General features: G+C 37.0%; 1 protein-coding gene across 2 annotated transcripts; it reads right to left on the minus strand.

Annotated features, from left to right (window-relative positions):
- Positions 1-1,559: 1,559 nt before the first annotated feature.
- On the minus strand, positions 1,560-17,576 carry ttk (ttk protein kinase). Of its 2 annotated transcripts, none has more exons than XM_065246380.1 (25): positions 17,487-17,576; positions 16,974-17,070; positions 16,479-16,701; positions 15,253-15,359; positions 15,018-15,161; positions 13,129-13,204; positions 12,553-12,631; positions 12,375-12,472; positions 11,798-11,894; positions 11,477-11,582; positions 8,904-9,123; positions 8,715-8,821; positions 8,481-8,624; positions 6,900-7,039; positions 6,676-6,806; positions 6,473-6,602; positions 5,918-6,010; positions 5,680-5,837; positions 5,419-5,570; positions 4,358-4,482; positions 4,212-4,283; positions 3,943-4,119; positions 3,470-3,560; positions 2,163-2,245; positions 1,560-2,025 (listed from the first exon to the last, which is right to left on the minus strand). In XM_065246380.1, exons 2-25 carry the CDS (start codon positions 17,059-17,061, stop codon positions 1,942-1,944), a joined length of 2,925 nt encoding a protein of 974 aa, XP_065102452.1. In that variant the 5' UTR covers positions 17,062-17,070; positions 17,487-17,576; the 3' UTR covers positions 1,560-1,941. The 2 variants fall into 2 exon arrangements, with proteins under 2 accessions (XP_065102452.1, XP_065102451.1); XM_065246379.1 differs by having other exon boundaries at positions 2,163-2,248.
- Between the last annotated feature and the right edge of the window lie 1,361 nt (positions 17,577-18,937).

Consider the following 18,937-nt stretch of genomic DNA (forward strand, 5'->3'; position numbering starts at 1 on the left):
TGCCCTGCACATTTTGTATGTCTCCCTTATTTAACACACCTGATTCAAATCATCAGCTCATTAGAAGAGATCTCAATGAACTGAACTGAGTCGGCCAGATAAAAGAGACATACAAAACATGCAGGGCAGTGGGCCTCCAGGAATAACGTTAAGAACCACTGATCTATATCACATATTTATTCAAATGTAATTTATTATAATACCAGAAGTAATACCGTACATATCTAATTACAAACTTCTATACATTTTAATTAAATAAAATTTTGTTTCAGGTGACTGATCATCGCTTTATTTTTGCTACCACTTTCCATCTATTCTTGGGAATAGCCCATAGACTGTAAAAAAAATCATATTAAAATAATAAAATTGTAAAACTAATTAGTTTTTCATTTATTGTAAAATGACGGAAATTGACTCAAGCCGCCAGGGCGCGGGAGCAGAATTGCCAGATCCCATGATTAAAAATAATCAATGACATTTTGTGTCTTGCCCTCCTTGTGCCAGGTGTCAATGGTCGTTTTTTGGACAACTGTCAAATCAGCCCCATGATTGTGTAGCCTACAGAACTAGACTGAGAGACCGTTTAAAGGCCTTTGCAGGTGTTTTGAGTTAATTATCTGATTAGAGTGTGGCACCAGGTGTCTTCAATATTGAACCTTTTCACAATATTCACATTTTCTGTGATACTGAATTTGGGATTTCCATAAGTTGTCAGTTATAATCATCAAAATTAAAAGAAATAAACATTTGAAACATAATGAATGAATATAATATACAAGTTTCACAGTTTTTTGAATGGAATTAGTAAAATAAATCAACTTTTTGATGATATTATAATTATATGACCCGCACCTGTAGACCTGCACCAAGTCTTCATCAATAACTCTCCAACTAAAAACAAAACTACACGTAAAGTGACGTTATTACCTTGTATAGTAACCAATACTCAAGAGTTTGACTTCTGCATTTAACCCATGCAGTGAGTAGGGAGCACTCATGCACTTTGGCCAAAAAATGTTTTAAATATATGCCAAATACATTTTGTATAAGGTAAAGCTTAATTAAATATCTTTTTGAAATTCAAATGTATTTCAGGGGCAACAAATACATTCCTAATTTTAAAACACATACAGCAAAATATATGTTTCCTGACCAAAATATAAAAGTATATATAAAACGAATAAAATATATTGTATGTATAAAATATAACAATATAAGTATATGTTTGCACTTACATTTAATTTTAATCTTTTCAAACGTGCTATGTTGGAAGTTTTTTTCCAGTGAAACAGGAATATAAATGCCTTAAAATATTTTAAAATAAAATTGGTGAATTTTTTTTTTGTAACAATATTTCTGTACATATATTTTTGGTATATTTTGAAATATTAAAAAATATATATATTTGAAGATATTCATTTTGTACATTTCTAAAAAAAAGATATTCATTTTTTTCTTTCGTATTCATCAAGTTAGCTGCAACACTACCAAGATAAATTACAAATAAATACAATATTCAGAATATACTTACAAAGGTTTATTTGTTATGTCATTTTTTTACTATATTGATACATTCTAAGAAACAAAGAAACAGTTCAGAAGGGAAAGGAATAAAACATTGACACACCTAGAACAAGGTGACAAGTGGCATAGTGATTATACTTTAAGCTTTTAGAGCAGTGGTCACCAATCCTGGAGGGCCGGTGTCTCTGTAGAGTTTAGCTCCAACCCTAATGAAACACACCTGAAGCACCTTAACTCTGCAGAGATCCAGGATTGGTGACCACTGTTTTAGAGCTTATCTAAAGTGAAAAATTAAACAAATGGCTCAGCATCTTGTAAGCTTTGAAATAATGAATAGTGGCTTCAAGTCCTGCTTTGAGATCCAGGACCTGTTATCTCCAAGTGCCATAGAGGACGACCCTCACAGGAGCATCAGCTTTATTTCCACAGAGTCTGACTGGTCGTTTTCACACATTCAGAAACATCCAATTTCCTTCCACTGTTGCACATCCTGGCCAGGTTCTGCAGCAGTAGTCGAGAAAGACAGAGTTAAATACACAAACTTATGATAGTGGGATTTTACGTCGGGATTAAGTAGACTATTTATAGTCTAGCGATACAATACAAAACCAGCTGCATTACAACCGTTGAACACTTACACTAGCAGCTCTGGCTATACTGTTGGGTGACTGAAGAGCCGCTAGTTCATTCAGGATTCTCTTTAAATCACCGTTACATGGTTCTGCTGGAAAACAGAAGGGTAATGTTGAACGCAAATATTTCATCAGAATTGCTGTAGAGCAGTGTAGTGCAAACTTAATAAAAAAAATCTTCACACAAACATTTTGTAATCATTTAGGAAATTTACGACACTTGACAATAAGGTTGTACGGTAGTTCCAGGCAGCTCCATATCACTTCGCATAGTTAACTGTAATAACAGACTAACAAAAACAACATGACAGACGATTTTCAGAGGCAATAACAGCGCTGTTTAAGAGACGCACAGAGGTAGCCTCGTTCACACAATCTCTCTTTCTCTCTGTCTTTCTCTTTCTCTCTCTCTTAGTACGTAAGGAATGATTGACGACGGGCCTTTGAATTATAAGAAAATACCGCGGGTGTGCATTATTTTCAAATAATTCAAAGGAATGGAGTCAATTATTCCTCTTATACCACGGTTACCACAAACATTGCTCTGGTGCCAATATTTAAGACATTTGACAAGTTAGGTGTGCGGTTATCAGAAATTAATGCATACCCACAGAACATTTCTCAGCCAATCAGAATACAGCATTCAACAGACCCGTGGTATAAAAGCGGAATAATTGACTCCGGGCTGTTGAATTATTGACGCTTCGTGTCGTGGCCGCATCACCACCTCGGGTGTGCATTATTTTTTCTAATAATTCAACGGCCTGTCGTCAATTATTTCTTACTTATATTACAGGGCTGTTGAATGCTTTATTCTAATTGGTTGAGAAATGTAACCACAGCCGGGGCTTATTTCTGGAATAACAGCGGCTGCCTATACATTATCCCTTACTTCACAAATACAACCTTATTGTGAAGTGTTAATGACTTATTTCCTTATTCCTCACTTGGATTGTTACAGGTTTACTACAATACCTTTTATGATCTGACACATTCTTTAGTGCATGGAAAAAAAACAATCATGAGTAAAATATACCATCAGCAAAAAGCTGGGACACACTTTTTATTAAATGCTTTTCCTATAGAACTTGAAAAGATTTGCACTATGCTTGATGTTAGTTTTGCAGACAAATTAAAGTTTTACCAACATGTACATTTCTCGAGAAATATTAATGTATTTATTAAGGAGGAGTGATGTGTGTAAAGGCAGAGATGTTTAGGATAAATTGGAACTCCTTTTAATGCCATTTAAAACATCCTAGAATGCACCTCATGAAGTTGGCATGACATTATTGCATAAACACATACAGTACCTGACTCAGGCTGTTGCTGTAACTGTAAGTACGGATGATCTAGGAGCTCCGCTATGGAAATCCTTTCTCTAGGATTACGAACTAAACACCTCTGAAACAGACAGCGGGTGGACGTTAGTCACAGCATAAAAAATTGTTCGGCCAATAATGATTATTTTTGTTTTCCCTCATGTCGTTCAAAACCTTCCGAACACAAATTTAAAATTTTTGTGAACAAAAATGTTTTCTCAATGCTTCATAAAATTCAGGTTGAACCATTGTAGTCACATGGACTATTTTAACAATGATTGGGCTTTGAAAGTGTCCATTTATGGGGCCCAGAAAGCTCTCGGATTTCATCAAAAATGTCTTCATTTGTGTTCAGAAGATAAACAAATGTCTTATGGCTGTGGAACGGCACAAGGATTATTAATGGCAAAAATTTGCATCATTGGGTGAACAAACCCTTTAACAACTGCAATAGATTTACACACCTTGAGCACGTCAAGCAAGTCTTTTTCCGGAATATCTGGAAATTCAATTTCGTAGGACGGATCAATGATGGCATGAATTTTGGATATCTGATTGGTGATGTTCTGGAACGGAGTCTTTCCATAAGTCATACAATATAGGATACAACCAAGTGACCATACATCTCCTTTAGGACTGATCTGTAGACAGCAGAAAACAAAACATTAACGTGATCCCACTACAGTCTACTTTAACAAAATGTAAAATGGATGATATTGACAGCTCATTTTACCTTTGACCCTGGCCTTCCATTAGAGGAAGTGTCTTTAATGGCTTCTGGTGGCATGTAGTTTAGTGTCCCCACCTGAGACACAACAAAAAAAATTATAATATGTGGAACGTAGATGATCTTATATCCAGATGAAAGTTGATTCCCACCTGCGAGTCCTTCATGATGCTGGTCACATCGGGTTGAATGTGGTTGGCGATTCCAAAGTCTATTAGCTTCAGTGAAGCATCGACAATCACAAAATTTGCTGGCTTCAAATCACTGTGGACGATACCTTAAAAAGCAAATAAGCAATTAAAGTGAATGTTTAAATTAGTGCAAATTGCCCAAATCAAAAATGTCCACTCCTGATCCTCTACGACTTTCTGATCTGCAGACATCGAGTCCTTTTCCTCGTGTCGGTCTATGGGATTTTTCCACTGACAATAGGTGCGTTTCCATTACTCTTCAAATTGCGCAAATTGAAGTGAAAATTGAAAATGCGGCCAATGGAATTTCACAAACTCCCATATATCGCAAAAACGTTTTTACGCTCGGGTGAGGTGGTTTTTCAGGCAATTCAAACAAGAAATATATTGCAAAACAGCAATGGAAAGAGTCAGAAGAACCGACAAGCGTATGAAATTTAAATACCGTGAGAGTGATTCAGAAGTTTACTGTTCTGTATGCTTTACTGTGGGTTCACACCAGATGGGAGTTCAACGATTTGAGTAGATTACATACAAAGTCAATGCAAAGACGCGCTTAGACGCGTTCTCGAGTGGGGCGATGCGGATGACGCAATATGGGTGGTACGTTTGCCGCGAAAACACGCGCTATTTATCTCAAACGCGTCTTCGCCCAAGTTGAAAATATTCAACGAGCGAAAAATTCGCATGACACGAAGTTAAATCCCGCGAGTAATCTAGAGCGAGCAACGCGATGCCCCGCGTTTGGTGTGTACGTAGCATTAGAGTTGTTCTCGCAGTATTTTGATGTCATACACATGTCGGTCTGCATGGCACCGTATGAGGCTGAACACACCGAATTACTTATTGCGAGAGAACAAAATTACATTTTAGTCACGTCAATGAATGGAAATAATGTAATTTTGCAAAAGTTTGTTGGCAACATTTAGAAAATAATGCTAAAGTTTTGCGCAAATCTGTAATGGAAACGCACCTAATCTTAACTAATGATATTTTTTCCTGTGCTGAGAAAGTGCCGTTACCATGTTTGTGAATCGTGTGCACAGCCTCCAGCATATTCCTCCAGTAACACTTCCTATCCAACGGGTTGACGGTCTTGCGGTTGCGCAACCACGTGTTGAGATCCAGGTGGCCACACTCCATGAGCATATAAATGTAACTGCTAGTGATTTCACTGCAATCAGACAGAAAACATCTCATCAGACGTCTGATCATCACTAACTTACAGGGGTTAATAAGTACGTCACAGTTGTGATGCTGAGGTCAGTTAGGGAAACACTTACTAATCATAGAGTTTGATGATCTGATCACTGTACTGTTGAAGATGATTCAAGTGCTCAATCTCATTCTTGTAGCTTTCCACCGCCTGCGCATCGGCCTCCTCAAGATTGACGTATTTTAGGGCGTATGTGTGCTTCTTATGATCGAATACCTGATAGACCTGAAAATAAACACGGCTTTTGTTACCACACAGTGGTTTGTGTAAAATTATAGACAAAGTCCAGCTGATTTTGTTCGTACCTTACTGGATCCACCTCGCCCGATCATCTTAAAAATGAAGAACTGTTTGCCCTTGATTGTGATGGTTTCATTTGAGAAAGCAGAGGCCGGTGTCTAAAAGCAAAATAACACACAGTGTTTAATAATATCATAGGGGGCGCTCACACCAAACACAAATTCAACAATTTCATGAATAATTTACATACAAACTCAATGCAAAGACATGAATAGGCAAAAAAAAAATCGCACAGGGCGATGCGAATGACGCAAATTGAGTAGCGCGATTGCTGCGTAAACATGCGTTGGTCATAATTTTACATTGGTCGGACTGACGAACTCTTCAAATTCTTTTTTATTTAAAAATATACATGAAGATAATAAATTAAATATCTAACATAATAAATAAATAAATGAAATAATTATTTAAAGATTATAAATTGATTAGCTATATCTAACCGAACACTTTTATAAATAATTTCTGTTGATTTACAAATGTCATATCTGTTGTATCGTTCACTTTTATTTCATGACACGAGTTATTTTAGCACAATAAAGTGAATTGGTGAGCATGTTCACCTGTGATGGCTGCTGGACGTAGGACACTTGGTTCTTAGGAGTGCAAGGCAACTGACTGTGACCCATTTTCTGAAGCGTAGATGGAACAGAAACGACCACTGGCCTCTGCTTCACCACAGGAGTGACAAAACTACAGAGGAAAAGTGTTGTTAACGTATAAAAAAACCCTAATGTCTCCTGCGTGCATTCTGCTGGGGCATTACCTGCTTGCATTTGGGTCTTTATAGTTGGGCGTCTGAAAGTTCATAGTCGGTTGTAATTGAGGAGGCGCTGGTGTTCTCACAGCATGATGAGAGGATGGTGTGGGAGCCGGGTCTGCGGAGGGCTTGCGCTCCTAAACGTGACAGAAGACAGATTCTTATGAAGCAAGCAATCTGAATGTTGAATCAGATTAACAGTGAAGATGTGAAACAGAAACGTTTCAGACCTCTGGAGATGAATGTCTGTTAATGAGAGCAGGAATCTTCCATTCGGATGAAGGCTCTTTGACAGGGGGCTTTTGTGGCATCTCGGGAACCCTTACTGGATTCTCCACATCCTTTCTGGTTCTTGATGCTTCTACAGTACCTGCAACACATAAACAATTTAGCATGAGTTTGTTTTGAAGAAAAAAACGTTTTAATGCTTAGTATAAAAGCAGTTATACCTTGGTATTAATGTAACTAAATCAATCAGCTTAAAGAACATCACCAATTGAAAGCTAGTCGTATGCCTTGATAATGTAGTGTCCAAGGATCGTATAAATGTTTTTTTAAACTTGGCAGATCCATAAACAATACTTCCATAATCCAACTTCGATCGGATCATTTATAAGTGATGTCTTTAGTTTTGGATAAAACCTTTAAGATATTAATGTCTTTAGAACACAGTTTTAAGCATTTTAATACGTGGAATAAAGGGACAGATGTTTGTCAAAGGTGATACCAAGGAATTTAGACTTGTTTGCAACTTTAAAGGAATATTCCACTAAAAAAAATCCAGATAATTTACTCACCCCCATGTCATCCATAATGTTGATGTCTTTTCTTTCTTGAGAAGAAGTTTTTTTTTTTTGAGGAAAACATTCCAGGATTTTTCTCAATATAAATGGACTTTATTGGACCCCAACTGTTTACAGTTTAAATGCTGTTTCAACACAGCTTCAAAGTGCTCTAAAAGATCCCAAACGAGTCTTATCTAGCAAAACCTTTGTCATTTTCGTCAAAAAAAAAAAAAAAAAATTACTTTTAAACCACAACTTCTTGTCTTGCACTAGCCGTGTGACGCGCCAGCGCGAAATAACATATTTTGTAATTACGACAAATTACAAATGTGAAACGCACACTCACGGACCATTTTAAACTATAAACTGACACAAAGACATTAATTAGTATCATTACACATACAGCAATGTCCGGACGGTCCTCTTTCTCCACACTTGTACACACTGAGGCGGTAGTTTCGCATACGTCATGCGTGACCTTTGACATCATGGCGCAATACGTAAGGTTGCGCTGACGCGTCACACGGCTGGTGCAAGATGAAAAATTGTGGTTTAAAAGTACATATTTTTTGGTTTTGCTAGATAAGACCCTTAAACCTTGGTTGGTATCGTTTAGAGCCCTCTAAAGCTCCATTGAAAACTGTTGAAGTCCAATAAAGTCTATTAAATTGAGAAAAATCATGTAAATGTTTTCCATGGAACAAAAAAAGAAAACATTTTGGATGATATGAGGGTGAGTAAATTATAAGAATTTTTTTTTTAAGAAAGTGGAGTATTCCTTGAATAGAAATTCCATCCATAAATAATTCTTGTTCATTGTGCAAGGTCAAGATAACTTAAGGACATCAAGCTTAAACATGATGCATCTGAGAATGTGAGGAGATGATTTATATAAAAACCCTAAAGGCTGGAATTGGAGTTGAAACTGTTGGCCAGTTGGAAACCTTGACTAACTTTATAATTGTTTGTCATGGGCTAAAGTCCTTTCTGAACAGAAAATAAGGTTTAAATTGAAATCAGACAAACCGTGAGTGCTCTCTTCCTCCTCGGCAGAAAGCAGTCGAGCTCTGCCAGAGTTCAGATTTCTGACTGCAGTATAAAGCACTTCAGCCGGCTGTGCATTTGAACTCAGGCCTTTCTGAAGAATCACATTACTCTTCCTTAAATTACCTGAGAGATTTAACAAACACATTATTGTAAACACATACCATACACCAGTTTGAAACATCTATTGACTGATTAAAATATATCGCACGTTACCTTGGGAGAGCTCAAACTGAGCATGTGCAATATGTACAAAAGCAAAAGCTTTACAGTGTGATCGGGCAATACTGAAATGATCTTGAGCTTCCTCTGGATCTTCAACTCTGCAAAGGTGACAATGTATAAATGATTAAAGATGTATGCTGTATGGTAAAATGTTAACATGTGCAGTTCATATGAACTCACGCTTTCAGCTCAGCGTATCGCACAAGCATTCGGGCATAGCATTCAGTCTTGCAATGCTTTGCCAGGGGAAATTTGGCGAAGACTTTAGAGTAGCAGTCCAAGAGTCTGGAGAGAAACGCTGGGTCTGATTTAGGATCTCCTTTCTTCTCGAGGTTTTTCAGGAATATCTGACAACCTTCGGGAGAGTTTGAGCTGATGATCTGGTTGATGTCGGTGGTATCTATAAAAGAAACAATGCCTTTAAAGGTGCCAAAGAATGCATTGATACAGTATGTTAAATTGTTTTCTGATATCTACATAAAACGTATGTGGGTTTATTAAGTGCAAAAATTATCCATTTACAACCCTAGGATTTGCCTTTAGAAATAAATAGTCTATTATAACCTTATTTAAAGGGTCATGAATAATAATGTTGAGCTCTGCTCTGATTGGCTGTTTCTTAGAGCAGCTCCTTCAGTAGCTCTGTGTGTGTGTGTAAAAAGATCTTGGGCTCTATTTTAACGATCTGAAACGCAAGTGCGAAGCGCAACGCGCAAGTGAGTTTGTGGGCGGATCTTGGGCGCTGTTGCTATTTTCCCGGCGTAAGAAATAACTCTTGCGCCGGGCGCAAATCAATAAGGGGTTGGTCTGAAGTAGGTTAATTATTCATAGGTGTGGTTTGGGCGTAACGTCAAATAAACCAATCAGAACGCTAGCCAACATTCCCTTTAAACGCAAGGGCGCAAGTTCCATGGCGGGTTGCTATTATTATGACGGATTTACCAGGCGCACGCCAGGAGCGGTTCACAGCCGAGGAGACCGACGTCCTTGTACGGGGGAATCCCACGCTTGCCAGCATAAATCGGGCAGGCCGTGTAACGGGAGGTGGATCTGCCTCAGGACTTGACGCCAGCAGAGGACATCGCTGCGTCCACCCTCACCGCTGAAAGGGTTTGGGGGCTTTGAAATCGGACCCAAGAAACGCAAGCAAGGTCCAACCCCAAAGTACTCTTACAAATCAAGTTCATATACATTAAGGTTTCTTATGAAAACATTTAAATTATTATTTACATAAAATAAACGTAATACAGCCACACAACAAACTTATGAAAATATTTTAATCGTTATTTGCATGAGAATTTTTTAACGCAGCCACACAATAAATAAAAACTATCACCACAATGCTCACCACTATGATTCCCCTTATATCGTGTATTAATATTTTTTAGTGTAACAATTTATGATTTGCAAAAATAACTGTTGCATCTGTGTAGATTAGATGCAAAGTGTATGCGCGTTGTGCACGCTATACATTATGGTCAAGCATCCGCCCTTAAAATAGCATAATGAACAACGCGCAACGCGCCACTGACTTTAAACTTTTTTTTTCTGGTCAGTGGCGCAATTGTTTTTTGAAACTGCAAAATAGCATAAGAGATGGTTTGCGCCGGAACACGCCTCTTTTTTTGCGCTGAAACGCCCAGGGAGCGCAAGTTCATTCCCTAGTTTGCTGATGTGCTTCTGTGGAGGGAAAAACCCGCTGTGCGCCGTTGCAAAATACGAATGATACATGCATCACTGACAAAGTCAATTGCGCTGGGTGCAAGATAGGGCCCCTTATGTTTGAGTCTGATCAAACAGACGAAGATACAGATTTTGAGGAATAATCAATTGTTTGGAGATTTTTAATGGACGTTTCTGAGTGGTAAATTTGTGTTTTTTTATTAAGGACCTGCAAAATGTAACTGTAACGTCAATAGTAGAACTTTAGCCTAAACGTTAGCATATTGCATTAACTAGCATGTAGTGCTAAATCAGCAGAAACAACTTTGTTTTTAGCATTGTAACAACATTGGAATTAATTTAATGTGTAATTTAATGTTGGGGCGTTCGTCACAGTTGGTGTTATGTTGAGATTGGTTTGTTTTCCAGCAGTGTTTTGCATACACAAGATTTACATAAGAAGGAGGAAACAATCGTGTTTGAGACTTACAATATGTCAGAATTAAAACTCATCATTATGGGCATGCTGCTCAAATTCCCTCATGAATGGTCTTTACAGATCACAGGGCCTCTAAAATATTTGAAATGTGTGCATGCAGACACAAGAGCTACAGTGAAGATTATAGATTTACTCCTTTTAAGTCATGGCTTATAAATTATAATTTTAATGTGTGATTCAACTATGTAGTAATCATGTTTTGTATAAGTAATTTGTTTGGAAAGGGTACAGTATATAATATCTAAATAATAAAATGACACAAGCAATGTGTAGATCTCCCACCTATAGACTCATTTATATACTACTATATGAAACATATCATTTAAAAGACATCAATTGTAATTTTAACAATGTTCTAACTACATAAATCATAATGCCATTTTATAGGAATTGTAATAAGGCGCTAAGAAAACTACCCATGAGGAGTTTTTTCAGCCAATGGAATCACGCGGGGGGTCCTAAGGGGGCAGATTTGCCAGGGGGGACCGAATTGCTCATGACACCGGCATTAGGAACAATATAAAGATGACAACATTTCTTTTGGGAGGTGAACCATTCCTTTAAATAGGTGAAATATTTCTTGGATAATAACCTTCCATTCTAGAAGTCTCTTTTCTTTCTGGTTTGTGCAGAAGTGCTGTGATCGTGTCCGCCTCTTCAATCTCTTCTCTATGATGATCTGGACTTATTACAGGTGGCTATAAAAAATAAAATTACAAGGACAACTTATTACTGTATGAATGAACATATCGGGTACCCATGTCCTGAAATTACAGCTATTTTGGATTCACAAAAACAGTTTTCTTTCCTGTATAGATGCATTTCCTAGCACATGAAGAAACATGAAATAAAACACACATATGCAAAAATACTAATAGCACAGGTTATATCATAGGAAGTCTTAAACTTATACCTTTAGGTTTAATAAACTGTAGGAGTCTCCATCTGGAGTGCCTTTCTTTGAGGGACACAGCTGAAGCGTAGAACGGGCACTTGAACCTCGTGTTTGTCTGTTCAAAACATAAATAGTAAGTAAATAGTCGGAGCCGATGGTGGTCCGACATATGGTGCAAACGCACTTCCGGCGACCCGAGTTCGAATCCTGGCTCGAGGTCCTTTGCCGATCCCATACCCCTCTCTCCACCTACTACTTTCCTGTCGTCTCTCAAAAAACTACTGTCTATCAATAAAGGCAAAAATGGCCCAAAAAAATAATAATTTGTTAAGTAAATAAATAAGTAAATTCATTCATACATGTTAAGGCTTGACCAAGACCATGATAATGGATAAAAGCGTAAAAAAATGGCATCCAACGAATTCGAAGGAAAAAAAATACATATACACTGAAAAAAAAAATATATATAGTAACATTTCTAATTTGTAAAATATGCATTACATGATATTTAAACCATTTATAAATATCCAGAAGAAATAACTACATTTTCATATACACCATATCTCCCGTGACTGTATAGATGCACAGGACTGACCTGTTTCTGGAGGAAGAAGCTTCTGGTTTCTGAACGCTTTCAGAGTCGCTGCTCTCATTTTCAGGTATGGACAGAGGTCCCATGGGTAATCTATCTGCCTGTATGAGGGATCAGACATTAATTACATCCATTTATTTCCCATCTATTTGCAACAGATTGACCGTATCTCACACCTTACCATGACAACTCTTCTTTGCTGTGACCCTGATCTCCACACAGGTATATTCTCATCCTGTGGACTGAACTTCTGATCATTCCTAAAAATTACAACAAGCTATTACATGGACTACCTGAAAACTATTACAGTTATTTAAAACTTTGATATTTGCTTAATATTTGATGTATACTTTTTAAATTAGAGAAACATTAACGTTTCATTTAAATGAACCAATACAGTGCAAACTGGAAATAAACAGCAACACATAACTACATGTGAAGAGCTCAGATGTAAGGGCGTCTGAAATCTTAAATGGATTCTGACAACAAACCAGTATTTCTAAATGGCCTGATGCCTTGATTAAGTGGATTTAAAGCAAATGTATCGGATGACAAATAATTTGGCAGAACATTTGGTTAATATTATCTTATTTTTGAGAGAGGGGGTGTTTTGGCAGCTTTTGTATCTGAGCTCCTCAAATATTGTTTTATTACAATAACATATTATGTGTTAAATGTATGTGTTTTATTGATACTGTTGGTTAATTTTGTATTTATGAAAAAGACACTGTGAATGTTCATTTTAAGTGTATCATACCCCTGAGAAAAACTACATGCAGTCTGTAGGTCACACGTTCCATCTGATCTCCTGGAGCTGCTTTCATGGGAAGACACTATAAACAGGGAAATGTTTTTTAGGGAATTCTTTTTAAAAACAGTTATAATTTTTTAAAGGTAGATAATAAATTCAAATGCATAAAAAGACAACATTAGATGGCAAGACAAGTGCAGTTTTCCTTGTTGAATCAGGATGGCAGGTGACAGAACACATCAAGGGTCTTAATTTGGTCCGTTGTCAAAAAAAATGTGCATAGCAGGGCTCTCAACATTTTTAAATCCCTGGTAGCCCTTCAGGCAGGCACTGTTCAGTTTTTGGTAGCCGAAATGAATGCAAGTAGCCCGAATAACAAAGACATTGCTTTTAATATAGCATATTGAGACAAAACATCTATCAAAACACAAATAACATAAAATAATTCAATTACAATCATGAATAGAAATATTTGCTTCTTCTAACTGAACTGAAATGTCTACAAAATTCACATTTTGAAGCCACTCGATTTTGATGGCACGGTACAGTCAGGGTTCCTCAATGAGTTTTCACCACGGGCCAAAAAGTGCCACTGACCACAATGTATGCGCTGCTATTTTTTTTAAACTGTTCCTGTTCATCTCCACACTGGATACACTCACCATTTAATAGTGGTTCAATGGGTCACAAAACTCACAGTTTGGATCATACAATGTTTTTCCAGTTACAGATTGGATCATTTTTTTTGATCAGAAAAATAGGGGCTACTGTTGCTTTAAGAGCGAGTTCTGCATGGAGTCACATACTGTAGCCTTTTTCGCAGTTCTCTGCACATGGGGTCTATATGACGTTTATGCATGCTTTGGAAGATTTTATTTTTTTACTTGAGGATAGTAATGATTGACAGGAAGACATTGGAGGAAATTTTGTGCGACAGATCCCGAGTGTCAATGACAAATCAGTACGGCTGCAGCCTGTACAGTTCACAGCTTCGGGCAATTGCTGGAGATTCACGACAAACAACAAGAACTACCCTGCACTACACAAAACTGGTTTTTGAATCATGATTTAGTCTGTAGTAAATTCTTTAAATTCTACATACAAGCTGTGAGTCAAAAGGGGGCGGGATAATGATAATGGAAATCGTGTCCACGTCAACAGGCCCAGGAAGTAAACTGTTGCCTACAATGCGTGTTTGTTGTAGTCCAAGAAAAGAGATTTACGTTGGAACGTAACTAACCAGCCATCTCAGTTTCACCCACATCCCGCCTCTTTACCCATTTTCGGTTTTCCGCAAGTGATTCGCGGTGACACACGTGGCCAAGATGGCGACGGCAGGCAACGCCTACTTTAAGCTTCTAAAAACGATCTTCACAAACCAATGGCTGACGTCACGGACACTACGTCCATACTTTTTTAGGGTCTATGGTACTAACACACACTTATACACTAAAGGAAATGTAAGATCGTGAATCGAAAAATTAGTTTCCAAAGACGAGGGGAGAGAGTGATCATGGATCAACCGCTATTTGAAGGGAGGTTTGGCAGTTAACTGTAGTTAATGTTATATACATTATATAGTACACATTTTTCACAGTAACATTTGCTCAGTGTAGTTTTTGATACACTTTAGCTATGATATATGAACTAAGGTAAACAAATTGCTATTTATTTTGCCTGTTATCAGAAAGGAATTTGTTGTTATTGATTCTTTTCGGACTTTACCGAAAGTTTGTTCCACGAAAGCAAAATGTTGTTACTGCCGAAACCGTCTATACATGTGGCTACCACTAAAATAGACAATGGACAAATCTCTTGTCTCAACAAACTTCACACTCACCGCTGGTTAGGAGGACAAAACATTTTAGCATGCCAAAGAAACTTCATAAACAAACCTGATGCGTTCTCTTTATCTTCATGAGAAAGGAGCTGCCGTTTTCCTGAATTTAGATTTCGCACGGCAGCTTCTAGAACGCGCCTTGGCTTTGCGTTCAATTCAAAAGCCTTGTGAAGAATCGAAGTGCATTTCTTAACATTGCCTGATAGAAACAAAAAGGAAACAGTCATAAGCTAAATTATTTTTTGCTAAAGTAAGTTTGTCTTGACGTGGCTTTAGAGGCAACTTCTTACCTTGTAGAAGTTCAAACTGAGCATAAGCTATGTGGACAAAAGCAAAATCCTTGCAGTGGGACCTCGCTATCTCAAAACTAGCCTGAGCATCATCCACATCTTGGATGCTGTTGAGAGACAGTAAAAAAAACTATTATAGTATGCATAATTTGGACATAAAGTGTTGGCAGTGTTTGAACACAACCACCCTACAATGCAAGAAATCCACTCTCTACTTCTTTTTTAATCCTCATTAAACCAAAGCAGTCTCATTAGACATGCTGTTTTGATTCTCATTAATGTGATGTCACATTGATAAAGCCCTGCCCACGGCCACTGACTGAATGGTTAAATTTACCCAAAAGCTTTTCTGAATGTGTTTGTTAGCACATTATAGCATTAATTCAGCTAAAGATACTATTGTCTCCGACTGTATTTATCCGATCTATTTGAACTGAAAGTGCTCACTGTCTATTGGTAAGGGAGTGAGGAGCTGTAGCTCATTTCCATTTAAAGGTACACACAAGAAAACAGTGCTTTTTGCACCCACCCAAATAGGGGCATTTTGCACATGCTATAACAAATGATCTATTGGGTATTTTGAGCTGAAACTTCACAGACACATTCTGGACACACCTGAGACTTGTACAACAACTTGTAAAAATTAACATAATATGTGCCTTTTAAAGAAACAGCTTACATTTAACTCACATCATTACATTTACCGAACCCTACTCTTCTCTTAAAGGGATAGTTCACCCAAAAATGAAAATTCGGTCATCATTTACTCAATCTTATGTTGTTACAAACCCGTATAAGTTTCTTTGTTCTGATGAATACAAGGGAAGATATTTTGAGAAATGTTTCTAAACAAACCATTCGTGGACCCCATTTACTTCCATTGCATTATTTTTTCCTACTATGGGAGTGAATGGGGTCCACAAACGGTTTTGTTACAAACATTTCTCAAAATATCTTCCTTTGTGTTCATCAGAACAAGGAAATGTATACAGGTTTGTAACAACATGAGGGTAAGTAAATGATGACCGAATTTACATTTTTGGGTGAACTATCCCTTTAAACACAACAGATGAAAAGACACTTCATGCCCCTCTTTTCAAAACAACAACAAAGATTATATTTGACCACAAAAAAAGAAATGTTGCTCATCTGTCACTGTACAGAAATGAGCTTTGTGAAGATTGAAGATAAAATAAAAGCACAGAGGAGCACCACAGGTGACTTACGCTTTTAACTCTGCAAATCTGACCAGCATCTTGGCATAGCTCTCATTTTGACCGTACTTTCCCAATGGCATGCTGGAAAAGACACGAGTGTAGCAGTCAATGAGCTTGGTGTGAAGGTTGGCATCAGTCTGAAGATTGCCCTTCTTCTCCATTTTGGTCAGAAATGTCCAGCAGGTGTCAGGAGAGTTTGAACTGATGACCTGGTTAATGTAATCCGTGTCATCTGTGTAAATCGCAAAAACATTTGGTTAAAATTGCCTGGTCTTGAAATTACGGATTCTCTTCATTTACCTAACCATTACGAAAAATAATATTAGAGAATGCACACATAAATGACAATTTCTATCTGATGCAATGTTTACATATATATGAGATTGTTGACATATATCCAGGCTATTTTAAATAGTATTGATATTTTCAAGATTTAGGAGTATGGGAAACCTGAACAACACGTGTATTTAATTTATTACACGAATAAGTAAGTTATTATATTACCATCATTGAATAACTGCTTCATCTTTGCCAGTCTTTGACACAGCATGGCGATCTGCATCTGTCGCTCTGTGCTCTCTTCTTCATCCATCTCTATACACTGAACAACGCACAATATAATCACACACATCAATACAACACAGTGACAACAATACGATCTGTCTGATATCTTCGGCAGCATATTTCTATGCATCTTACAATCACACACATTCAGAGAAGCAAACATTAATATCATCAACAATATCTGTTCATCTTTGTACTAGTTTATCATCAACTTGCTAACCATTCCTTATACGACCTCACTGCTCATTAAATGTTATCCACTTATCAACACAGACATGAATCTTTTCATTATTCTCTGACTATTAACAGATCCACCGATCGGGTGGCTATCACTGTACAACACAAGATCTCGATTGTCACAAAGATTAATAACAAACTCCGTCTTAACGCGCTCAATTGTACGGTTAACATTGTAGAGGCTGCAAAAACAGTTTTTAAAGTCGTATAACTTACATTAAGACGGAAAACGGTGATAAATTCGACGCGGAGTTAAATGTTTTCTTATTCAGCCGTTTCAAAATCCGCAACTTCCCCAAGGCGCGCAATTCTATTGGTCGTTTTCGTATTTTCGGCGCCGCCCTGCGATCACGTGATCTTCACAAAAATCTGAAGGGCGGGGCTCCTCCTCTCTACGTCATTAGGCTTGTTCGCCTTCATGCGGCAGAACCGACAGCCGGATGACTTCAAAGTTCCGCGAGATCGATCTAAAAGCAGACTTCTCCGTATAATTTCGCAATTCAATCTCGCGGTACTTTTACGTCATCCGGCTGTCGATTCTTGCGGCGACGCATCAAGTCGAACAAGTCTATTTTTGAATCAGCATGGTCTAAATAAAGTTTCATATAAAATATGAAGGAAAATTATTTGGTTGGATGTTGATTAGTAGGGTAAAAGTACTATAATAATGACATGATTATTAGATTATATTAGTGTAATGTGCTGATTGTTTGGCTGCAACAGGGTTTTTTTGTAAAACCTGAATTATTTACTTGAAGTACTCCCTAACATTTAAAGTTAATATTAAATCATTTAATAGCACATTTGCATTTTGCAACTTCAAAAAATTTTTTTTTTAATTCGTTTAAAAGCAGTAGTTTACATAGTTGTTATTATTATAGGAGCTTAATCTAATTATTATTATAGGTTTTATTATATTTTTTATTATTTTATTAGGTTTTATTATTATAATTATTACAACGCTATTTTCTTTTATTGGTACATAAAACGTATTTTGCATGAGCTCCTCAGTTTTGTTGTTGTGCACTGGTCACGTGACATCCATATTAAACAAATAAAATATATATTTTGTGTATATTTTAAAATAATTATTTACATTTTATGATTTAATTGTAATTAATTATTTATAGCATTTTACAAACCTGCAATTCCCTCGCAAACCAGCAGGGGTTCACGAACCCCAGTTTGGGAACTCAGGGCTACAAAATAATGTATTTCTTACGAACGAGATGAAATGAATATTTAATCTGGGTTATCTCACTATTGTACCCTTCATCTCACTCTCTGGCGTTTGAAAGGCAATATTCATCATAAAGCTGCTATGAAACCAGATTTACTCTGTGAATTTTGCTGCTGTTTAATTTACCTTAGTTTCTCATCAGGTTTATACATCCAGCGTTACTCTTTAAGTGTAGCCAATGATTTGTGTGGAAAACATTATGTTGTCTTCACAATATCACAACTACTACTTATATAATGAAGTTTATGTGTCTTTTTTTTTTACATCATTTTGGTTTTATGTTTAAGTTCCTACATATTATTGTGTTTTAGTTACATTTGCTTGTCTACTTGCATTACTCGATATTGATTATATTAATTTGCACAGATATTTGCGGCTGTATTGTACTAAGTGATGTGTTGTGCAATAAACATATTCTTCTGTAAAA

Source organism: Paramisgurnus dabryanus, chromosome 13, assembly GCF_030506205.2.
Source record: "Paramisgurnus dabryanus chromosome 13, PD_genome_1.1, whole genome shotgun sequence".
Lineage (NCBI taxonomy): Eukaryota > Metazoa > Chordata > Actinopteri > Cypriniformes > Cobitidae > Paramisgurnus > Paramisgurnus dabryanus.